Raw genomic sequence first — 21522 nt, forward strand, 5'->3', positions numbered from 1 at the left:
CTATTTCCGTGACAGTGGTTCTTACACCACTTACTTAGTATATGGTTTGCGTGGCCCCTAGGGCCTAACTGTATTACTTACCTGTGTGACTTAATGTATGCTTAAATAAGACTGTGTTGTACTTACCTCGAATCTCATAAAGAGTGCTGAGGGTTTGACTAGAATAAATACACTTTATTTTATATATATATCTGTTGTGGTGTCCTTTCATTTGGTATTCAAGGGATTATATATGGTATCACAGCTGGCTTCACATGCCATTCAGAGTTTAGCCTAAGACTGCTCTTGTCCATGCTACCACTAGGATAGCTGGTCTATAAGGTTGACTTTACAACCAATCACCATAAGGGTATTTGGACTGATATAAGGTGTACACTAGAACTAGTGACATCATATATCAGGCCAACTTCTCACATTGGTGAGCAGCGGTTGGGATCTGAGCTTGCTGTTGTAATACCATTGTAATCTTGAGATACTAAATTGAAAGATCACACAGATATTGTCTAGGTACATATAACATAGATTATAATACTTAAGTCCTACTGGACTTAGTGGTTGTAGGTTGAAGGGAGTAACACACCCTGACTACAACTACTAGAGAGGTTTAGTAGAAACAACTAGTGTAGGTAGGTGCACACACCACACCCTCACTAGATCATGTCTCTGAGAGGAGATCAAGTAGATGCTCTCTCAGGAGGATCAGGTCTGCAAAAGACCCCCTCTAGATATGATACCTTAATATTCCAGGAGATGAGACACTTGTGTACCTCCAGAGGAATAAAACAGGGTGCAAACCCTACCCTCCTTCAGTTAAGACAACTCCTAGAGGAGTATGATACTCTTAGGGCATCTCAGGCAGGTACCCTAGGTACAGAGGAGGGTCTACCCACCACAGAGGAGTCAGATGGGACTTCAGATGAAGAGGTAGACAGCCAGGGCCAAGTAGGAAGACTTAGCCAGGCTAACCTAAGCTTACATGGGAGTTTGCATAGGGTCCCCCCATACAGACCCCCAAGTAGGCTTACACAGAGAAGCAGGAGGGACAGATCCCCTTCAAGGGAATCCATCCACTCCCATGTCTCTAACATCTCTAATGCTTCCTCTCACAAGGGAATGACTTCCCCTGAGAGAAAGGAGCATGAAGCCAGAATGAGGGAAGCTAATCTGAGGATTCAGAGGGAAGAACTTGCCCTTGCCAAAGAGAAGCTTGCTCTGGCTAGAGAACAAAAGTTAAGTGGGTTAGAACCCACTGGTGGCAGCAACATTCCTAGAGATAGGGATAGGTCTTATGACCATAGAAACCTAAGCAAGATAGTCCCCCCATATCAGAATGGGGATGACATCCACAAGTGGATGACTGCTTTGGAGAGGGCCTGCAAAGTACAGCAGGTTCCCCAGAGTCAGTGGGCAGCTATCTTGTGGCTCTCCTTTTCTGACAAAGGTAGAGACAAGCTCCTCACAGTCAGTGATGAGGATGCAAACAATTACAAAGTCCTGAAGAGTGCTCTGATAGATGGGTTTGGCTTAACCACTGAGCAATATAGGTTGTTGTTCAGAGACACCCAGAAGACACAGACACAGGACTGGTCTGATTTTGTGGATTGTGCCACTAAGGCTTTGGAAGGTTGGTTAAATGGCAGCAAGGTGCAGGACTATACAGGATTGTACAACTTGATTATGAGGGAGCAGATCCTTAGTAATTGTCAGAACCAGCTTCTCCATCAACACCTGGTAGACTCAGATTTGACCTCTCCCCAAGAATTGGGAAAGAGGGCAGATAAATGGGTCAGGACCAGGATTAGGCCTAAAAATCAGGGTGGTGACCAAAAGAAAGATACCACCAAGCCTCAAGAGAAGGGTGGGGATAAAACAAAAGAGAAATCTTCCTCAGGGCCCCAAAACTCCACACAGGGTGGTGGGTCCCAAGCTCCCTCCTCTACCACAGTTAAAAAGCCCTACTGCCATGAGTGTAAAACTCCTGGGCATTGGAAAACTGACAGCAGTTGCCCAAGGGCTAAAAACAAAACTGTTCCTCCAACTACTCCTGTCACACCACCTATTACTGTCAGCAGTAATCCCCCAGGTGGTGGGAGTGCCCCCCAAAATTTGGTTGGGTTTTCTTGGGGAACACAGGGGGATCCTGGCTTAGCCAATCCCCCTACAGCAGCTACTCTTGTCTGTGATGGTGGCATGGGGTTTGCCACCTTCACTGCCTGTCCCAACACTTTGGGTAGGTACAGACAGGAGCCCTACATCAATGGTAGAAAAGCTGAGGCCTACAGAGACACTGGAGCTAGCATCACTATGGTGGCCCATAGGCTAGTTCCCTCTGAGCAGCTTTTGCCTGGTTTCTCATACCAGGTAACTAACATTGATGGCAAACAGAACAGTCATCCCATGGCAGAGGTATGTCTCAGCTGGGGAGGTGTCACTGGCCCCAAAAGGGTGGCAGTGTCTCCAACCTTGCCTGTGGACTGCTTACTGGGGAATGACTTAGAACTCTCAGCTTGGGCTGGAGTTGAACAAGACACCCATTCTAAAATGGTAGGCCTTTCACAAAAGGGTAGTGGGGTTGTGCCAGTCACAACCCCTGTCCAAGTAGATTTCCTCCCTGGAAAGGTTGGAAGGGCAGTGGTAGCCACAGCCCAGGCAAAGACAGACTTCCCTGTAGAGACTGGCAGAGCTGTGACAGTCACAGCTCAAACCCAAACTGAGTGCCTCCCTGAAAAGGTTGGCAAGGCTGTAATGGTCTCAGCCCATACTCAGACTGACATAGGTGTAGTGAAGCCTGAAACTATGGATCACTCCACACAAACAGAGAGTAGTGGGGAGGAAGAAAAGTCTCCCTCTCCCCAGACATTAGGAAAAGGTCAGCCTCCTCAGGGATCTGACCTCACCCCTTGTGAAGGAACTGCCCCAGAGGTAGCCAGGCCTGGCCTGGCAGAGCCTCTGATGTCAGTGGCCCCTTCCAAGGTGGGACCCAGTCTGGTGCAGGTAGCCTGCCTCTCTCTACCCTGCCTCAGTCAGCCCAGGGCTGCAGAGGTCAGGGAGGCCAGTGGACCCCAAGAGGGCCCCTGTCCACAAGAACCCCCCCATCAAAAGAATGAGGATTGCCTGGCTAGTAGCCCTAGCCAGGTGATGGGTAAAATCATTCCTGAGGGATCCCCTTTACAGGTAGTTAGGGACCTCCCCCAGAGGGATTCTGTTGGGCACAGGCAAACCTGGGACCTTAGGGCCCCAAACCTGACCTGTCCCTCCAGTAAGCCCACAAAAGGGACCCAGCCTCCAGCTTTAGGTAGCCAGAGGCTGACCCTGAGAGCACAGTGCAACTCAGTGAAAGAAAGAAAGGCATCCATGGTGGAGGATGATTGGAGGAAGCTGAGGCCTCACTTTGAGGACACTCACTTCAGTACTCCATCGCAACACCAGCCTTTTACTTTGCAAAGACACACCCAAGGTAGAGATTCCCTATGGTGGAGACCCTATGATACCTTTAGGATGAGGGATTGCTTAGTGGACCATGAGACAGGGGGTAACCATGCCAGTGCTGGTTCTTCCTTATATAGCCACTTAGGCAATAGAGGCTTACCTTGTCAAGGCCAGCCTTATCTCCTTTCGTTTGGGGGGGGGTTGTGTAGGAAGGTGGATATCTGACTATGGTTACCCCCAACTTTTTGCCTAGTGTCTAGCTGGTTTTCCGACTTAGTTGGCCTGAGATCCTGCCATTCAGGGTCTCAGGCTGTCTGCTCTCTCTTTAAAATGGACCCCATGTACCCTAGGTACATAACCAATTGGTAAGGATCACCTTATTGGACCCTGTACAGTGTACCCTAGGTACCCAGGGCATAGGTGTACCCTAGGCCTCCCAGGGGCTGCAGCATGTATTATGCCACCCCTGGTCTGGCCTTCCAATCAGACACAACTGGCTGATCACTCAGCTGGGGCAAGGTCATGTAATCACCCCTTGCTTAGATATAGTATGCCTATATCTACCCTTATATATAGACACATGTGTACCTATCAGTCACTCCTATGGCAGGCCTTAACAATCCTGGAGGCAGAGTGCTTGGTAACATGTGAGATGGTGCTCTAGCATGAGCTGAGCCTGTCTGCAGCTTTCGGAACCATGTCCTTATAGCTGTTCTATGATATAGCCTACCATATACTCTTAAAGTGCCTTATAATCTTAAACGGTTATGGTAACTATTGTTTGGCTTTATCAAAACATGTCGTGTAAGGTGTCTAACACTTTGGAATAATACCCCCATACCATTTCTGGTGATGAGGATATTATTCCTCCCTTCTAGAGGGAGAGACATGTTAAAATCCTACTTTGCTGTTTAACTCTAACCAAAGCCTCAGCATCACAAAATGGATGCTGCTGCCACAGACACAAGTCTGACCTCCTGCTGCTGGGAGTGATCCCAGCCAGGGAGGCCTGGACAATAGGTTTCCTGCTTGGGGAGGTGCTAGCACCTCCCCAGACAGCCTTTAGTGTATTGGGGCAGGGTGGGCTGAAAGGAATGAGACATGCCTGGGGCACACAAGGTGTTCCTTGCATAGTCCAGTTCAAACCGGCGCTGGGGCACTCCAGCCCCAGCTCTGGCGCGAAACTGGACAAAGGGAAGTGGGTGTAACCACCCCCTCCCAGGTCCCACCCATAAGGTGTGACCTAGCAGGTATCCCAGCCCCCCAGATTAGTATAAGAGTGGGAGTTGGGCCTCAAGACTTTAGATTATCCTGAACCTGCAAAACTGAACAGAAACTCTGGACCTTCGACATTCGACGAAAGAAGAAGACTGAAGAATCTCCCTTGTAGCCAAGGAGTGGCTACCCTGTGCAAACAGGCACCATCAAGAGACTACCCTTTGCTTTGCCCACGTTCTACGAGGAACCGACTGCAGAGCCCGACCAGAGCCTTGACTTCCAGACTTCTCCGACCCTGATCCACATCGACAGCAAAGCTGAGATCCGTGGAGGCGACGAGCGACGTGGGACCGGCTACCTGGGAAAAGTGGCTAGTAACTTAAAGCGCAGCTTCTGAGGTACCCTCGCAGTTGTGCACCGGGGATTGAGAAGCCCCAACCCCAAGCACCATCTGCACCGAAGATCAGCCCCCCACACTCCACGAGTCCTGCGTGGGGCCCTTCTGCATTTTCCTGCTTGCCGCGTCTGTCCGGTTGCTTGCCCGCTGGCTAGTGGCCTTTGTGACGACGCACCCTGAAATCTTCTGTGCTGGTTTGGCTCCTCCAGACTGGCTCCCGCTTCTCTGCAAAGAAGAAGCACCCCAGACCTTCCTGGTCTGCACCAGAAGCAAGTCCTCCGTTCTTCGTGGGTTCCGCTTGCCAAGGCTTGGTGAGTCCTAGTCCAACTTCGACGCCGCCGACAGCAAGAGCCTTCGTGGGACAGCTCGCCTCCTGGTCCTGGTCGTCCTCGACGCTTCCTGGTCCTCCTGGCTGCAGCGACAAGCTTCACCTTCACCTGCAATCTTCACGACATCGCCTGGTTCCTTCCTGGTTCCACGTGGTCACTGGCTAGTGACCTTGACTCTGTCCCTTCTGCTTGCAGGTTTCTTCTCTTCTTGATCCCAGCCTTGGGATCCACCGGACACTCTTCACTGACTGCCTGTCAGCATCTTTCTTCAGGCATCCATAGGAGTCGACGACGAAAACGACGCATCTTCACCCCTATGCACCCGCAGCCTGTGGGCTAGGTAACTTGGGTACTCCGGTGCTCATCAGGATAGTGACTATCCTAGTGTCTAGTTTTCAAGTCTCAACTTCCTAGCTACTCCGGAAGTGTCCTAAATCTACCGTTTTCTAAACTGTACTATTGCTATTGACTTTTACGCATTACGCGTGAGTGTTTCCACTCTGCACACGAATCCCGTGGGCCTCCCACTTCCTAACTAACGCTAGTGTAGTTTAGCCCCAGCGATTCCCTAGGCCTAGGCCTATTCTATTTCCGTGACAGTGGTTCTTACACCACTTACTTAGTATATGGTTTGCGTGGCCCCTAGGGCCTAACTGTATTACTTACCTGTGTGACTTAATGTATGCTTAAATAAGACTGTGTTGTACTTACCTCGAATCTCATAAAGAGTGCTGAGGGTTTGACTAGAATAAATACACTTTATTTTATATATATATCTGTTGTGGTGTCCTTTCATTTGGTATTCAAGGGATTATATATGGTATCACAGCTGGCTTCACATGCCATTCAGAGTTTAGCCTAAGACTGCTCTTGTCCATGCTACCACTAGGATAGCTGGTCTATAAGGTTGACTTTACAACCAATCACCATAAGGGTATTTGGACTGATATAAGGTGTACACTAGAACTAGTGACATCATACATCAGGCCAACTTCTCACAATCATCTACAGTGTAGTGTAATGTGGTGGATTAGAGACTAGTATACTGAGGTCTGTTGATCAATCTAGGATACAGTTAACTTAGTTAAGCTCTACAGTGTGCAGTCTATTGTGATGTGCTAGTGTCCCTAGGATGTACTGCTCTGTGGTGGGTTTGTCTCAAGTTGAGGTTCTCCTTAATGATACCATTGAACTAGCAGTTAGCATCTCAGTCCAAGGATTATCACAGACTTCTGAATGCTAGGTATCACAGCAGGACAGAAGGAATGTCTCGTCCAAGTCATTTGAGAGGCACTTGATATAAAATAATCTAAGACCGAGCACAAGAAAAACAGAAATAAATAGCATTTCACTCTTGTTCACAAAATATCTAAAATATTAGAACTAACATAAGTGCTGACTCTCTCATCTGGAAGTTCTAGAGACATGTAGAATGCTTGATCCAATTCACTAGTATCGCATTTGAAGAAACCCATACAATAAAGTGAGTTTGGAGCTTGTGTTTGTTTGTTTGGTGAGTGTAGTGTCGCAAAGCCACTCAAACACACTCCCACAAGCTAGGTGTTCTCTACTCCCCCAAATTAGTTTTCTCTCTAAAATACATTTTCACTCCATTTACCTCCACTGAAAATAAATTAATCTGCTTGGCTTTCTAGAATACACATAAACATTATTTCTTTCCTTAAATAATAATCTTTCATACATAGGATTTCAGTAGGGGCAACTCTAAGAACCTTCGTGGAATAACTTATTTGTATTGTTATTTCTATAGTGTAAACCTAGTTGTGAAACAAAAGAGCTCTACAAGATCACATATATCAAGTTGAAATGACACAAATGCGCTTTACACTTATTTAGGCAGAGGGTGATTCAGTAATCTCTGCAGAATCAGATGATGTTAAGTCTAGCGCCAAGACTAGGATTTGAACCTCAGTCGTCAGGGTGGCAGCTTGAGCCGCAAGGCCACGTCTCTTCCCCACATGTCCTCATTCTGCTTCACACAATGGCTGAAAAAGAAACCTGCTCCTTCACTAAGACAATCCTTCCCCCAAGTATACTCGGCACTCTCTGTCTCAGTATCATTGGTTCCATTTTAGGCCGTATTATTCACCACTAACTTTTTCTGGTCCCTAACATTTCTGATATCACCAAAACTGCACCCTTCTGACTCCTGGTGATAGGGTAGCTTAAAGCATTCATCTCTCTTCAAGACTTTAGAGCAGCTAAACGCATTCTCTCTTCTAGATGACAGAAAAGCTATATTGTCTGGTTTGTCTAAACCATAACCTCCAATTTAACTAACCCCTTCTTATTTTAAAGATTAATGTCTGGTATTTCAGAATTTCACTACCGATAACCTTTCACTAATAATCAAAAAGGTACCTCTGAAACGAGGAGATTGTAAATCACCCCTGAACCCATTTCAGAAACATTGAGGAAACTGTTTTACATGCAGAAAAGCAGATGTCGAAGATTATCGCTTAATTGAAACCCACTTCGAACTTTAATGACTCTTTATGAGCCACTGTTATCAACGCCGACTGCCGGTCTTTCTCCGATATTAAGTCCCACATAATCTTCAAGAAGGAATTTTTCCAAACTCCTTAAGAACAAATAGGGATACCTCATTGTTTAAAAAAGATTTGGCTTTTCTAAGCGATTACAACAAACTTCCTGCCAGTCACTTGAACACAGTGGCGGCCAATACAAATAAAAAGTGGTGGGTGGGTGAGTGAAGGAGACATGGGGGGAGCGTGGGAGGAGCAATGGAGGGGAGTGTGCGGGTTAGAAATAAATAAAAGACTTAACTGATGCTGCCAGCCGCCTCGGGGCTCGGTGCTCCTCTGCTCTAAGCAGTCCCTGGGACACATTGCAGACTCCCCATCCAATCAAGGCATTGCTCTTATGCATTGCCTTGCATGCTATACCTTGTAAATACCTAGCATGAGAGCAGCATGGGGATTGGCCTGAGTGGGCTGGTTTGATCCTCGCTTAGTCACAGGGAGTCTGTGATGTTTCTCCATCCGGCTGTGGAATGCAGCTGGGTTGGAGAAACCTAAGTGCCCATGTCTGTTTGGCAGGCCTAAGACAGCCGGTCACACAGACATGTGCACTTGTAGCAATACGCACCACTCCTCCCAGTGTTAATCAGGATGGCCTGGTCCCACCCTACCCTTGAATCGACATACTGGGCATAGCAAGGAAACTGAACTGAAGAGCCGCCGCTGCTCGAACCCTATCAAAGCTATAACCAACCTCTATATATCAGGTTTCAGGGAAGGTCAGATGGAAGACTCAAGGGCGAAGGGATTAAGGAGAAATGGTTGAGTATGCACTCGAGGCTAGTGGATCAAACTATATGCCATCAGCCTAAACTAGAGGTCATGATGTCCATTATGGAGCTTCACTTCTGCTGAGGGTCTTAAATAACATCGATAAGAAAAGGCACCAGCAGAAATTTCTCTCCAGCTCAGGTTCTGAGTGACAGGCAAAGAAACCAAGCAATGCACTACTTATGTGCAGTTTTCCAAAAAGATTTAATCCTAAATCTTTTAATGATATTGATGTGGGCAATAACTATGAGGAACATTTATAAACTTCAGAGTTGTGGCACTTACCTGACATTTTAAATCGCTGTGTATTAGTAAGTACAAACCTGCCAGCATCAAATAAGCATAATCAAATGTGCTACTATGATAAAAGTATGAATTTAATATGATTGGATAGTTGGGGTTCGATGCAATATATTTTGAAGTAACATATGAATGTTTATTAAATAAAATATGTAGACAGGAATCAAATATAGACTTGGCTTGATATTTAGTCACATGGTGTTCAATGCTTACACTTTAGGCCCAACTAATTAAAAGAGGATTGTGGTGTGCAAAAGTGCTGTTAAAAGTTCACAATCCATCACTGGATAATAAATAAAGAACAGGATATACGTACAATGCAAAGGACTGGGTGTGCAACCCAAGTATTGAAACCCCAATATCGATGGGACATAATATCGAGGACAGAATATTCAAAATAAAATATCCACAGGTAAGTCTAGATTTTCTATACTTTTTTTTTTTTTTTTTAAAGCTTTATTTAGTTTTGAAAAACAAAACACTACAAAGACATCGGCTGTGTGCTCAATAAATAACTATTGAAGAGATACACTACGACACTCTCGCCCCATATATAAGTAACAGCTCATAAGCAAGACATCAGGTCGTAAACCCCCAGCCACCAACCCAACACTCCCATCCGCTCGAACTCAAAAATGATAATCCCACGCCAAGGACCCCTCATTCAGTCAGCATGGGCACCCCTATTATCGACCCACACCCCCCAGCTAGGCCACGCTCGTAGGGAACCGCAGCTCAGGACTGACAATAAGTAGGACCACAACATCATATCCATGTCACAATCACCCCATAAGCATAACTCTGGTGCCATACCGACTACCCCACTCCCGTAGGCACTATACCGGAACTGGAGTGCGGTGGGGAAGCGTTCTGCAGAGTAGCGATATACGTCTTATACGGGCCCCAGATATCCTTGGGTCGCGCAACTGTGGGGAGGAGGCTGGAGTAGATCTCGCTATTTGTGCTGCAGAAGCCATGGAAGTGAGCCACATCCCAGCTGTGGGGCCGTCCTATATCCCCAGCGCCTTGCAACCTCCCGTTTGGCGAGTAGTAGGCCTAGAGAGGCAAGTCTCCGAGCCGTCTTAGGGAAATTCACCGTGTAGCCCAACAATGCAACCTCAGGTGTGGGGACCAACGTAAGCCCCAACATAGCGCCCAGGATCTCGTGTACCTGCGTCCAGTATGATTGCAGTCTGGGGCATGTCCATGACATGTGTGCAAAATCAGCGTGTGGTGCAGAGCATTTCCAGCATGTGTGGGGCCGCAAGGGATCGATGGCATGGAGTCTATCAGGGGTCATGGAGCAGCGGCGAAGGAATTTGTAATGGAGGAGCTTGTGTCGACTATTGAGTGATATAGTGTTAGTGACTTTGCAACAAGCGGTCCATTGTTCGTCCGTAATAGGCCTACCCAAGTCCGTCCCCCAAGCCGCACGCAATCGGTCATCCGCACATGGAACCAGAGCTGCGCATGACTTATAAAGTTTAGAAACCATATGCGCTCCTGAATCTTTATCAATGAGGTGGGTGAGGGGTTCAAAGGACTCAGGTTCGAGTGGGAATCCCGCCATTTCCGACCGCGCCGCGCAATAAAGCCGGCGTAGGAGAAACTTGTCCATGAAAGTGGCCTCGCTGAATCGCGCCTCCTCCGACAACGAGAATATGTGTCCTCCAGGGTATAAATCTCCGATCTTAGTAAGGTTAAACTTAGTTAAAGTGCGCTGCACAAGCAGCTCTCCCGTGCCTGGCAACAATCCTGGGTTAGGAAGTGGGAGGGAAGAGGAATACAGGAGAGGCCGGGCTAAATAGCGAGAAAGGCGACTCCAGGCCCAGCTGGTGGTGGACACCGTTTGGATATCCACTGGGCTCCGGGGAACCCCCTTAGGTAACACCGCCGATAAGCGACCCGGGAGAACGAAATCCGCCTCCGGTCGAAGAAACGGGATCCGTGCGTCCGGATGGTACCAGGCGTAGGCGTGCGCACACTGAGCGACCAGGTAGTATAAATACATATCCGGCACGCCGAAGCCGCCCCTATCATGGGGGAGCGTAAGAGTCCTCCAGCGGATCCGGGGGTGCTTCCCGCCCCAAACCAGCCTAATCAAGTGGGACCGTAGGGTGGAGAAAAATGCCCGAGTGAGAGGAACAGGGATATTATTAAAAAGATACAAAAATTTGGGGAGTACGATCATTTTTATGATGGCAATTCTGGCCGACATGGAGAGCGGGAGCCGCAGCCACCCCTCCACCTGTGTCTCCAGCCCGGCAATCGCGCGGCCATAATTGAGGCGGATGATTTCGTCCGTGCTCAGATGTATCTGTATGCCCAGGTAACGTACCGAGTCGGAGCACCACTCCAACGGGAATTCACACTGCCATGGGTAGGTGCCGCTAGTTAACGGGAAAATGATGGACTTGTGCCAGTTGATGCCCAATCCCGAGTGGGCACCAAAGCGAAGGATCTCCCGTATCAGGGGAGCAAGGTTGACCTGTGGCTCCCTGACATACAGTATAGTGTCATCCGCGTAGAGGGAAGCTAGTAAGGGACCCGTCCGAAACTGGAGACCCCTGTGGAGATGCCGCTCCTGGAAATGCCGGATTAAGGGGTCCATGGCCAGAATGAACAGTAGCGGTGAAAGCGGACAGCCCTGTCGCGTACCTCGCGTTAAAGAGAAAGGGCGGGACAGCGTACCATTGATACGCAGGCGGGCCGTGGGGCGGCTATACAAAAGCCGCGTGGTGGCGAGGAAGTTCTCCGGCATGCCCATGCGTTGCATGACAGAAAGGAAGAAAGGCCATTCTAGGGAGTCAAAGGCCTTCTCCGTGTCTAGGAGGATCGCCGCGGCAGGCGTGGCCGGATTAATTCTGTGTAGAACCGTGAACAGCGTCCGCAGATTCAAAGACGTAGAGCGACCCGGGACGAAGCCCGATTGTGCGGGTGATATAATGAATTCCATCAGTTGGGAAAGTCTGTTGGCCACTATTTTGGCCAGGATCTTGTAATCGAAGTTTAAGAGGGAGAGAGGCCTATATGACCCACACAACGTCGGGTCCTTGTTTGGTTTTGGGAGCAGAACGATTACCGCTTCGCTAAGGGTCGACGGAAGGGATCCACGCTCCAGTGCCTCCGCATATACTTCGATAAGCTGCGGCGCCAGTAGATCAGCGAAGGCCTTGTAAAAATCCCCGGAGAAGCCATCGAGGCCTGGGGCGGGGGAGCCACGAAGCACCTTGATCGTCCCTCGAATCTCAGCCACTGTTATGGGCTCCGCCATGAACTCCTGCATACCCCTATCCAGGAATACGAGCGCGATTTCGGACAAGTAGGCGTCACGAGAGGCCGAGGATTCACTTAACTTGGTCGTGTATAAATCGGAGAAGAAGGCCAGGAATTCGTCCCTGATCTCGGCGGGCGTCGTGCAGAGCAAACCGTCTGCGCCCTTCACCTCGACTATCAAGGACTTACTATACGGCGGCCGCAGAGCATGCGCCAGAGTGCGTCCCGGCCTATCCCCTTCCCCGTATCTACGCGCCGTCTGGTACTTCCCCAGGTACAGAATCTCTCTGTCCGCTGCGTCCCGAAAATCGGTCAGGAGGCTGAGCCTCCTAGCAGACACGTCGCTAGTGGGCGCAAGCTGCGCCTCAGCGTCAAGCGTGTCGAGCTGTGTCTCCAATTGCTTAATCGTCGCACGTAGTGCCTTTAGGACCCCAGCTTGTTTAGCTATACAAATCCCCCTGATATATGCCTTAAACCCCTCCCAAAGCACGGCCCATGAGTCCACCGACCCGGAGTTAATCGTGAAATAGTCCTCGACCGCTTCGGAAATCTCGTGGACAAATAGGTCGTCCAGGAGCGCCCTCCCAGGGAATCGCCACTGCTGCTCAAAACCCTCGGACCGCGGAACATCCAAGCACAGTGACACTGGGGAGTGATCTGAGTAGGTTCTGGGGAAGGTCTGCAGCTCACGGAACCAGGGGGACAGGCCAGGTGACAGGAGCCAGTAGTCACTCCTGGTCCAAGTATTATGTTGCCCCGAGAAGTGTGTGTAGTCAGTGTTGTGCGGGTTGCGCCCGCGCCAGATGTCAGTCAGAGAGAACTGGTGGCATAGGTCAAGAAGTGCGCGCCGTGCCCTAGGTTTAGAGTGAGCGGCCCCCGAAGTACTGTCCAGACGCACATCCATCAACAAGTTAAAGTCGCCGCCAAGTATGAGGCCGGCCGGTTCAAGAGTTGCAAGCTGGGAAGCAAGCGCATGAAAAAATTCCGGGGAATCAGTGTTAGGAGCATACACACATACCAGAATGATCGCATTACCCATCAACACCCCCCGCACTATGCAGTAGCGTCCCTCCCTATCCCCCATGAATGCCCGGCAGTGAAACGGGACTCTCTTGTGAATCAGCACCGCGGTGCCTCTGGCGTAATTGCTGAAATTGGAGAAGTATCTATGAGCGCCCCACGAGGCCGCAAAGCGTGAGTCCACAGAGGCGTGCAAATGTGTCTCTTGGATAAAAGCAATGTCAACCCTGTGCCGATTTAAATATTGTAGTATCTGTTTACATTTACGCTGATTGTTCAGACCCCTGACGTTCCAAGACATTAGTGATAGGCCAAGGGGGGACTCATTCAAGCCTATGTGAGCCATCGGTGCCATGTAACTAGCAATGGGGGCCCGAAAGCATCCGTGCCTCTGTGTATCCGCACAATTAACACACTACCAGCTATGTCAATAAAATCAAAGTAACCAACCCATTCCCCCCTCCCTCCACCCAGCCATACCACGCAAACGTGAGGCAAACCCCAACCTGTGGAAAAAAAACATAGCTCTAAGGAACAATACCAAGGATAAGCAAGTAGAAAAAAACAGAGCATCGGAACCAAGAGTGTTCCCAGCGGTATCAACCAGAGGGGGATGACAACGACCCGCCACCCACCCAGCACTGTTAAACAGTTATATAACAAAGTGTTCCAAAGTCCCCTGTAGCAAACATTCCGAAAAAAGACAACTCTAGGATCCGGGCACCGACTCAGCCGACCCCTGAGCCAGAAAACAGGTCCTGGCTAATCGCCGATCCACTACGCGGAGGAGAGCGTCCATCCTCATCTCCCCCCGGAGGGCCCCTGCGTGGCTTGTATGTCCGGCAGAACTCCTGCACCTCAGTAGGATTGTCAAAGAGTCGAGAACGGCCCTCAATCTCAACCCGCAACCGGGCCGGGTAGAGCATGCCATATTTTAGGCCCAGGTTGCGGAGTGCCGCCTTCGCCCCCACGTATTTACGTCTGGCCTCCTGGACCATGGCGGTAAAATCTGGGTAGAATGAGAGTCTCGAGCCCTGCCAAGTGATCTCACCCTTCTCTCTAGCCAGCCGCAGGGCCGTATCGCGGTCTCGGAAGTTCATAATGCGGGCAATCAGCGGGCGAGGTGGGAGCCCCGGATTGGGTCGCGGCCCCAGGGAGCGGTGCGCCCTCTCGACCACAAAGCCCGGTGTAAGGGATTCTCTCCCAAAAATGTCCGACAACAGCTGTTCCACAAAAACGTCCAGCCTGCCAGTAGCCGTGGACTCCGGAACCCCAGTGATTCGCACGTTGTTGTGCCGACTGCGCGATTCCAAGTCCTCGTTCTTGATGGCCACCTCCTTCAAAATGCGTTCCATTCTATCCATGCGTTTGGTTTCGTGCCCTGCGCTATCCTCTATGGCCGATATCCGGGCCTCAGCCTCCACCAACCGCTTGTCATGGGCCTGGATCTTGGCCCCCATCGTTTCTAGCGTTCTGTCCAGGGCATCAAAGCGACCATCGAGGGCTCTGAACCCAGCACGCATCTCCTGCAGCCAGTCCGGGGCTGGGGCACAGGCCGCTGGGTCACTGGACGGGCCCCCGGAGGGGGCCGGCATTTCTGGGCGACGTCCCGCCGGTCGTTCAGGTAGCTTTTCGAAGGGCAGCGTTTTCTGCTTTGGGTCCTTACGACCCATGCCCCCACACGGCCGCACCGCAACCAGCTTGTCGCAGTTCTAAGGTGGCTCCAAGCCGGTGAAGAGACTGCACAGGAGGACTGTTCAATCAGCAACTGATCGGGCCAGTGTTACGGGCGATGTAGTGGCCCCCGTGGAATCCAGCCGGTCCCGGCCCTGTTGTATAGCAGTCCCGAGCACCGCCACGAGATGTGCAGCAGCAGGGCGAGGCCTCCACCCCAGGACCAGGGAGCGCCCTCGCGGGAGCACAGGACCCGAACCAAGCAGCGGGGCAGTCCGGTGGGGCAGTAGCCGACGTGGCCAGAAGGCGCAGGGAGGGGGAGAGGGAGAGCCGGCCGCACCGGCCGCAGAACACAGGAGCCACCAAGCGAGAGCCCAAGGAAAGGGGCAGAGGCAGCCCGGGCGCTCGGCCCGGCGCGGAGTCCCTCCAACCCACCCCCGCCGCCAACAAGCCGACCCGCCACCCCCCCCAGGCATCCCGGCCGTGTTAGCCCGGGGCCCCCGGGAGGAGACCATGAGAAAGGCCGCGACCGCAGCACATAGCAAAGCCCCAGTGCCCGCCCAGGCCAGCAGCGGCGCGGGTAGCAGAGCAGACCCCCACCAGTCCGCACCCCGGCGCTCAATACCCCCACCCCAGCTCCCCCCTGGGTACCTGGTACTCAGCCGGCCGCCGCCTCCGCACTCCCGACCTCGGCCGCCGATTCAGGCCGCCATCTTGGGCCTCAGGTCCGGGAGCCCTCGTCGTCCGCTGGTCGTCCCGGGTGAAGGCGGGGCTAGATTTTTATCCAGAAGCGCCCCGGGCCGCAGGAGAGTCAACGTCGGGGCCGGGCACCCAGCGCCCGCATCAGGATGTCGGGAACAGCAGTGTAAGTGCTGAGCCGGCGGCGGAGCTTCAACGCCGCGCGGCCATCTTAGCTCGCGGCTTGGCCATGCCCCTTAGATTTTCTATACTTAACTCCACATATATGTACCTAGATGGTGTACATATATATCTTCAAGGTTCATAGATATGGAGTTAGAAATAGTAAATCAATACTTCAATATATGCACTTATCTTTCAGAATTTTGTCCCTCAACATTATTCTTTCTCAATGATTTTGGTGTCAATATTCAGTAGTGCAATTGTTAGAGTATTTTGGTGATTTTCTATTTTAGAGCTTTAAAGTATTGACTAATGTGCAAAGTCCTGTATCAAAGATGTGCCGCGCACAAGCTGGTTCAGAGGAAGCAGCGGGGCTTGTGATGTGGAGTACTGCTTCATTGTCGAGGATGCCATTGATGAGGGGCTTCCGATGAGAATGCCTGCAACGACGATGCGTCACACAGTGGCAGTTTCTGGAAGGCTATGGGAAGCGATGAGAAGTCCTGCACTGGGGTGGGGGGGCGATGCTGAGTTTGTTGAGGCAATACATTTGTTCTGCTGGGACCACAGGTGGGCTGGCAGAGCACCTTCAGGCCTACTACCAAGGGTCCATTACTTGGGCAGCACTCACAGTTTGCATAGTCCAGATGCTGGGTTCAAGGTGAAGGAGGCCTGTTCTGTCCTTGGGGCTTCTGATCAGGAGGCTAGCCAACTAGTCCTTGGAGTCACTCTGGTAGTCCTGGGTCCAAGATGCAGGTCCAGTCCTTCTCACTCAGGCAGGAGGGCAGCAGGGTTGCAGTCCTTCTTGTAGCGATGCAGCACAGTAGTTCTCTTTCTGAGTCTGTGTACTGAAGAGTTGGGGTCTGTGGTCCAATATTTATGACTGGGGTCCACTTTGGAGTAGGTGATGTTTCTAGAGGCTTCCACCCCCCTGAGGTTTAAGGTATCACCTTGCTCCATGACCTTGCCTCCAAGACTTGTGGCACACCCTTTGTGAGAATGCTCAGGCAGAGCCTCTGTAATTTGTAAGTATGGTAGGGGACAGTTTGTCTTGTTAAGTCAGAGAAGCCCATCTTGCTAACACCTAGCTTCCCTTTGTCTCACTGTCTGGAAGCAATACACAAGGAGCAACTGCCAGCTAGACCTCGTCATGTGACCCAGGATACAGACTGCAAGCATCAAATGGTTAGGACAAGAACATTGTCAACTTGCTCAAAGTAAACACAAAGAGATGATGGACGGAGTGCTGAAACTTTTCAGACACTCATCCCCAGTCACACATCTGGGTTGAATCCATAATCATTCTTGAGCTCACTTATGCACATATGCAAATCAGTCTTGACACTGTCCTTCATGGGAACAGTCCAGCCCTAACTGCCAAGCCAGGTCATCCTTGGACCGGAATCCAGCAACCTGTGACCAGTTACGGAGTAACACCTCTCATCAGCCAGGCTAGCTTGAATCCAGTGGCAAAGTGAGCAAGAGACCCATGTCTAGGCATACCGTGGGAACTTGGGGCGAAACAAAGCAATCACAAAGAGATGATGGACGGAGCACTGAAACTTTTCAGACACTCACCCCCGTCATAGATCTGGGCTGAATCCATCATAGTTCTTTAGCTCACTTTGCCACCCCAGTTCAGACCCAGCCGTATGCAAATCAGTATTGACCCTGTCCCTCATGGGAACTGGCCAGCCCAAACTGCCAAGCCAGGTCTTCCCTGGACCGGAAACAAGCATCCTGGGACCGGTTTCTGGGTAACAGCTCATCAGCCAGGCTAGCTTGAATCCAGTCAAGACTGTTTGCATATGGCTGGGTCTAAACTGGGGTGGCATGGTGGGCAAAAGAACGATGGATTCAACCCAGATCTCTTGACGGGTGTGAATGTTTGATTTGCTCTGCATTCCGTCCATCATCCATGTGTCTTTTGCTTTCTCACCCTAAGTGCGCCGAGTATGACCAGACGTGGGTCCCGGGCCTACTATGCCACTGGTTTCAAGCTAGCATGGCTGATGGGGGTGATGGCCCAAAACCGGTCCCAAGAAGCTTGTTTCCGGTCCAAGGAGGACCTGGCTTGGCAGTTCAGGCTGGACTGTTCCAATGAGGCACAGGGTTAAGACTGATTTGCATATGGCTGGGTCTAAACTGGGGTGGCAAGGAGAGCAAAAGAACGATGGATTTAACCCATATCTCTTGACTGGGACTGAATGTTTGATTTGCTCTGCATTCCGTCCATCATCTGTGTGTCTTTTACATTTCTATGTGGAGCACCATTTTGTCCAATATGGATGTTCTATGTAACTCACTCCTGCTCCCCCCGCATGCATCATCTCCTCACAGGCTTTGCAAAGTCCAGTCAAACTAATTTGTAGTATCAAGGATTGGGATGATGTTTGTGTGCCAAGGTATTTCAATCCTTTTCAGATTTTCTAAAGAATAGGTACCTTCAATCACACCATGATAAATTTGCAGTTTCCCTGATTTTCTATGTCAGAGTTGTGTATATGAACCCCTTCATTTTGGGGGTCAGCCAGAGATTTTTTTTAGCTTTTCTAGATCATACTAGGAGTGATATCAGACCTTTTGTTTGATTTTGCTACTCCTTTGGGACTTGGAATAATTTTCTGATTTTGCATTTTCTGTTTCACTTTGCATCTCAGAGGCTTCGTAGCCTTGACTTTGTATCGCTTATTTTTGATTTTTGCAATCAAACCCTTTAACTTTTCATTGATCTAGAACCCATTTATTGAAAGGGACCTCAATACTTGTTGAACTGTTTTGCTCTACTAAATGATGCTTGGGGAGGGTGCCTTAGTGTACAAGATCAATTTGTGGGAGAACCACATGAGGTGCATTTCGGGGTGTTTACATTTTTGGTTGTCTAGATTTTGGGGTATGGTTTTGCTTCCGACTATCAAAGGGCTGTGGTCACACTATGAAGCAACCTTTTGTAGATAATCTTAATGCAGATACATACCACAAAGACCTCGGATAATAATAAAAATAGAATGCAATGCATAAAATGTTAACTGGTTGACATATCAAGTAATACACACTGGATGAGGATACTGCTCATTGACAGCAAAATAAACATATCAAATGTTTCTGTATATGTATGGCTCTTTCAGTTGCATTTACCACCTTTCTAAACGTTTGGGAGATAAGGCAAATGAGACATAAGGAGATTATACAATTTATCCTGGAATCTATTTCCTGCAAGGGTTTGGTGTGAAAATACCACGGGGCGTTTGAATCACAATATCCTTAGGTCTGCATCAGAATGAGGTATAAAGCATCTCACCCACCTATGCAAATTCAAACTGTGCGTTTTTTTTGTGCACATATTCCAACAGGTAAAAACCTGGGGGTTCAGAAATTCCTGTGACTCTTAGTAGTTTGTGCCTGAATCAAGAATCTAAGATTTGCTAAGATAATATTTGTGTCTGAATCAGCATTTGCAAAGTAATCCTGATGGAGAAGCTTGGCTTTCCTGCACTATTGTAATAAGTGTATATAGTGATTGAGATCAGAATGTGTAAAAGAAATCCGCTATATATAGAAATAGCTATAGAGGACATGGGGTCAGCAATTACTCCGAAAAGAAGTTCATCCACTGCATAAACATATTTCACTACATGAACTGTTACACGAGGGAATGCACTCCCTGTGCTGTAGCTCTTGCAGCCTCAGTAAATGTTTTAATTCAATTCATCTGCTTCTAAAATTGTGAAAGAGAAGCTCTAAATGTGTTGATCTACTTACTAAGAGAGATTACTTGTGATATGAAGTACATTTTTTAATTCAGTCTTTTTTTTCAGTGAAGACGATAATGTCTTAAATATTGGAATACTTGATATCTTTGGCTTCGAAAATTTCAAAAGGAATTCTTTTGAACAGCTGTGTATTAATATTGCCAACGAGCAAATACAATTCTATTTCAATCAGCACATCTTTGCCTGGGAGCAGGTAGGATCCAAATGTAATTTTACATTCTCTTATTTCACTTTTCTTGTTTTAGATATTCCTAGAAATTATATGAAGTGCTTTTCATCTTTGTTTTCATCAAATCAATGCATTATGTCATCGTATTGGTACCTAGCTGAGGGCTATATTTTTTGTTAAAGGCCCTGATCCTGAGTTATTGGCCCAAGTCACAGACTTGGGCCTATAATCACGGTAGAGGTCTATATCAAACAATTGAATGCCTCCCCTTGGGGATCGAATGTTTCATATTAAAAAGCAAGAAACAGAAAGACAAATATTGGGATGTTGGAGAAGAAGTTTTGTCCCAGTCATTATTGGTCGTAAGCCACTCATTGTCTTCAGTGGAGCTCTCAGCAGTCCTATGTTTTAATACAGCCTATGGCCCGTCATAGAAGGCTGTGCTTGCTGTTATCGGCCTAAGCTGAATGCGAGGGCCTATAACTAGGGATTAATGACTAATGGCCGTTATAGCCAATAAATTTGGGCTATGAAGCTATTAGAACATACCGGCACAAGATAGGAATACCCTCAGGGGAAAAATGCCTCCCAGGAAATAGGGAGTTGAAAACCTGTCTTGGCCTGGAAGTGTCAAAGCTTATCAAAGCTCCTGCCATGTGTATGTAACAGTTGCTGCTGAGAGCACTGTCGCTGCAACTACTGACAAACATGAAGATTGTCCCCCTGTTCTGCCAAACTCCTTTATTTCATTTGGAACAGCTGCAGGAGTTACAGGAGCTGAGGTGGTTTCCCCTTGCCACCATCCACGGCTCCAGTGTCACTGGGAACTATGGGAGTTGGGAGAGTGGAAGATTTGCTTTCCTCTTGCACACAGTGTCTGCATCTCACATTCCTGTGTGCTGCTATCTACATATCCTGACATGCCAGAGGAGGGTGGCTCAGAGGTTGTAGGCTAGTGCATTGCAATGTTGACAGTAGCAGACCTATACCAAAGCTCATATCCTGCTGTTACTTCGTTGCTTTCACTAAAGCTGTCAACATTTAAAAATCCCAATATAACTTAAGCATGATCCAATTTTGGCAAATAATTGAAACAATAAATAAGCAAATGTATTGACCTGATGTTTTACATGTATACAGAAAACATGTTTTGCTCTTTTGAAATGGCGGAAATTAAGTCAGCACAAAACGTTTCTAGGCTCTTCCTATAAGGATAAACATGCATGTTAAGCATCTCTTTGGGAAAGATATTAATTTATAACTAATTACTGTAAAGCACAATAGAAAACATAATGAGAGGATACACTGCGAACATATAGCAAGCCTTAAACGGAATAATATCAAAAATTAGGCACCATAGAACACTTAGAACAAGGCCCTTTGCTTTCTTTTTTATAAGCACCAATACTTTCTGAAGCTGGTGGTGATAGAAAAAGTATGAAGATGGGTAGACTGCCTCAGATCAGTTTGGAGGGAGTTAAAAGTCGCCCGATTTGTCAGACATGCAAGTGTCCCGAACGGGCAACAGGCACTGCTGAGGATAAGGAATGTGTGACTATAAGCTCGATATCCAAGAGGGAGCAATCAAAGCACAGCCACGGGAGACCAAGAGGAGCAGTGCAATCAAACCACACTATGAGGGGGGAGGAAAAGAGTAAGCCACCTCCAAAACCTCTAGGCCAAAATTGGGAGGGGATGTGCCAAAGCCCAGGCAAGCAGACAGAATCAACCCCTGAGGTATGAC

The 21522-nt window shown here is 48.8% G+C and overlaps 1 protein-coding gene across 1 annotated transcript in view; it reads left to right on the forward strand.

Annotated features, from left to right (window-relative positions):
- Window positions 1-21522, forward strand: part of MYO3A (myosin IIIA) — a 1336625-nt gene that overhangs the window by 634966 nt on the left and 680137 nt on the right. The window contains exon 19 of the mRNA XM_085630108.1: window positions 19655-19802. Coding sequence (XP_085486234.1) covers window positions 19655-19802 — 148 coding nt within the window. The remainder of the gene's footprint in view (window positions 1-19654; window positions 19803-21522) is intronic.

Source organism: Triturus cristatus, chromosome 10, assembly GCF_964204655.1.
Source record: "Triturus cristatus chromosome 10, aTriCri1.1, whole genome shotgun sequence".
NCBI lineage: Eukaryota > Metazoa > Chordata > Amphibia > Caudata > Salamandridae > Triturus > Triturus cristatus.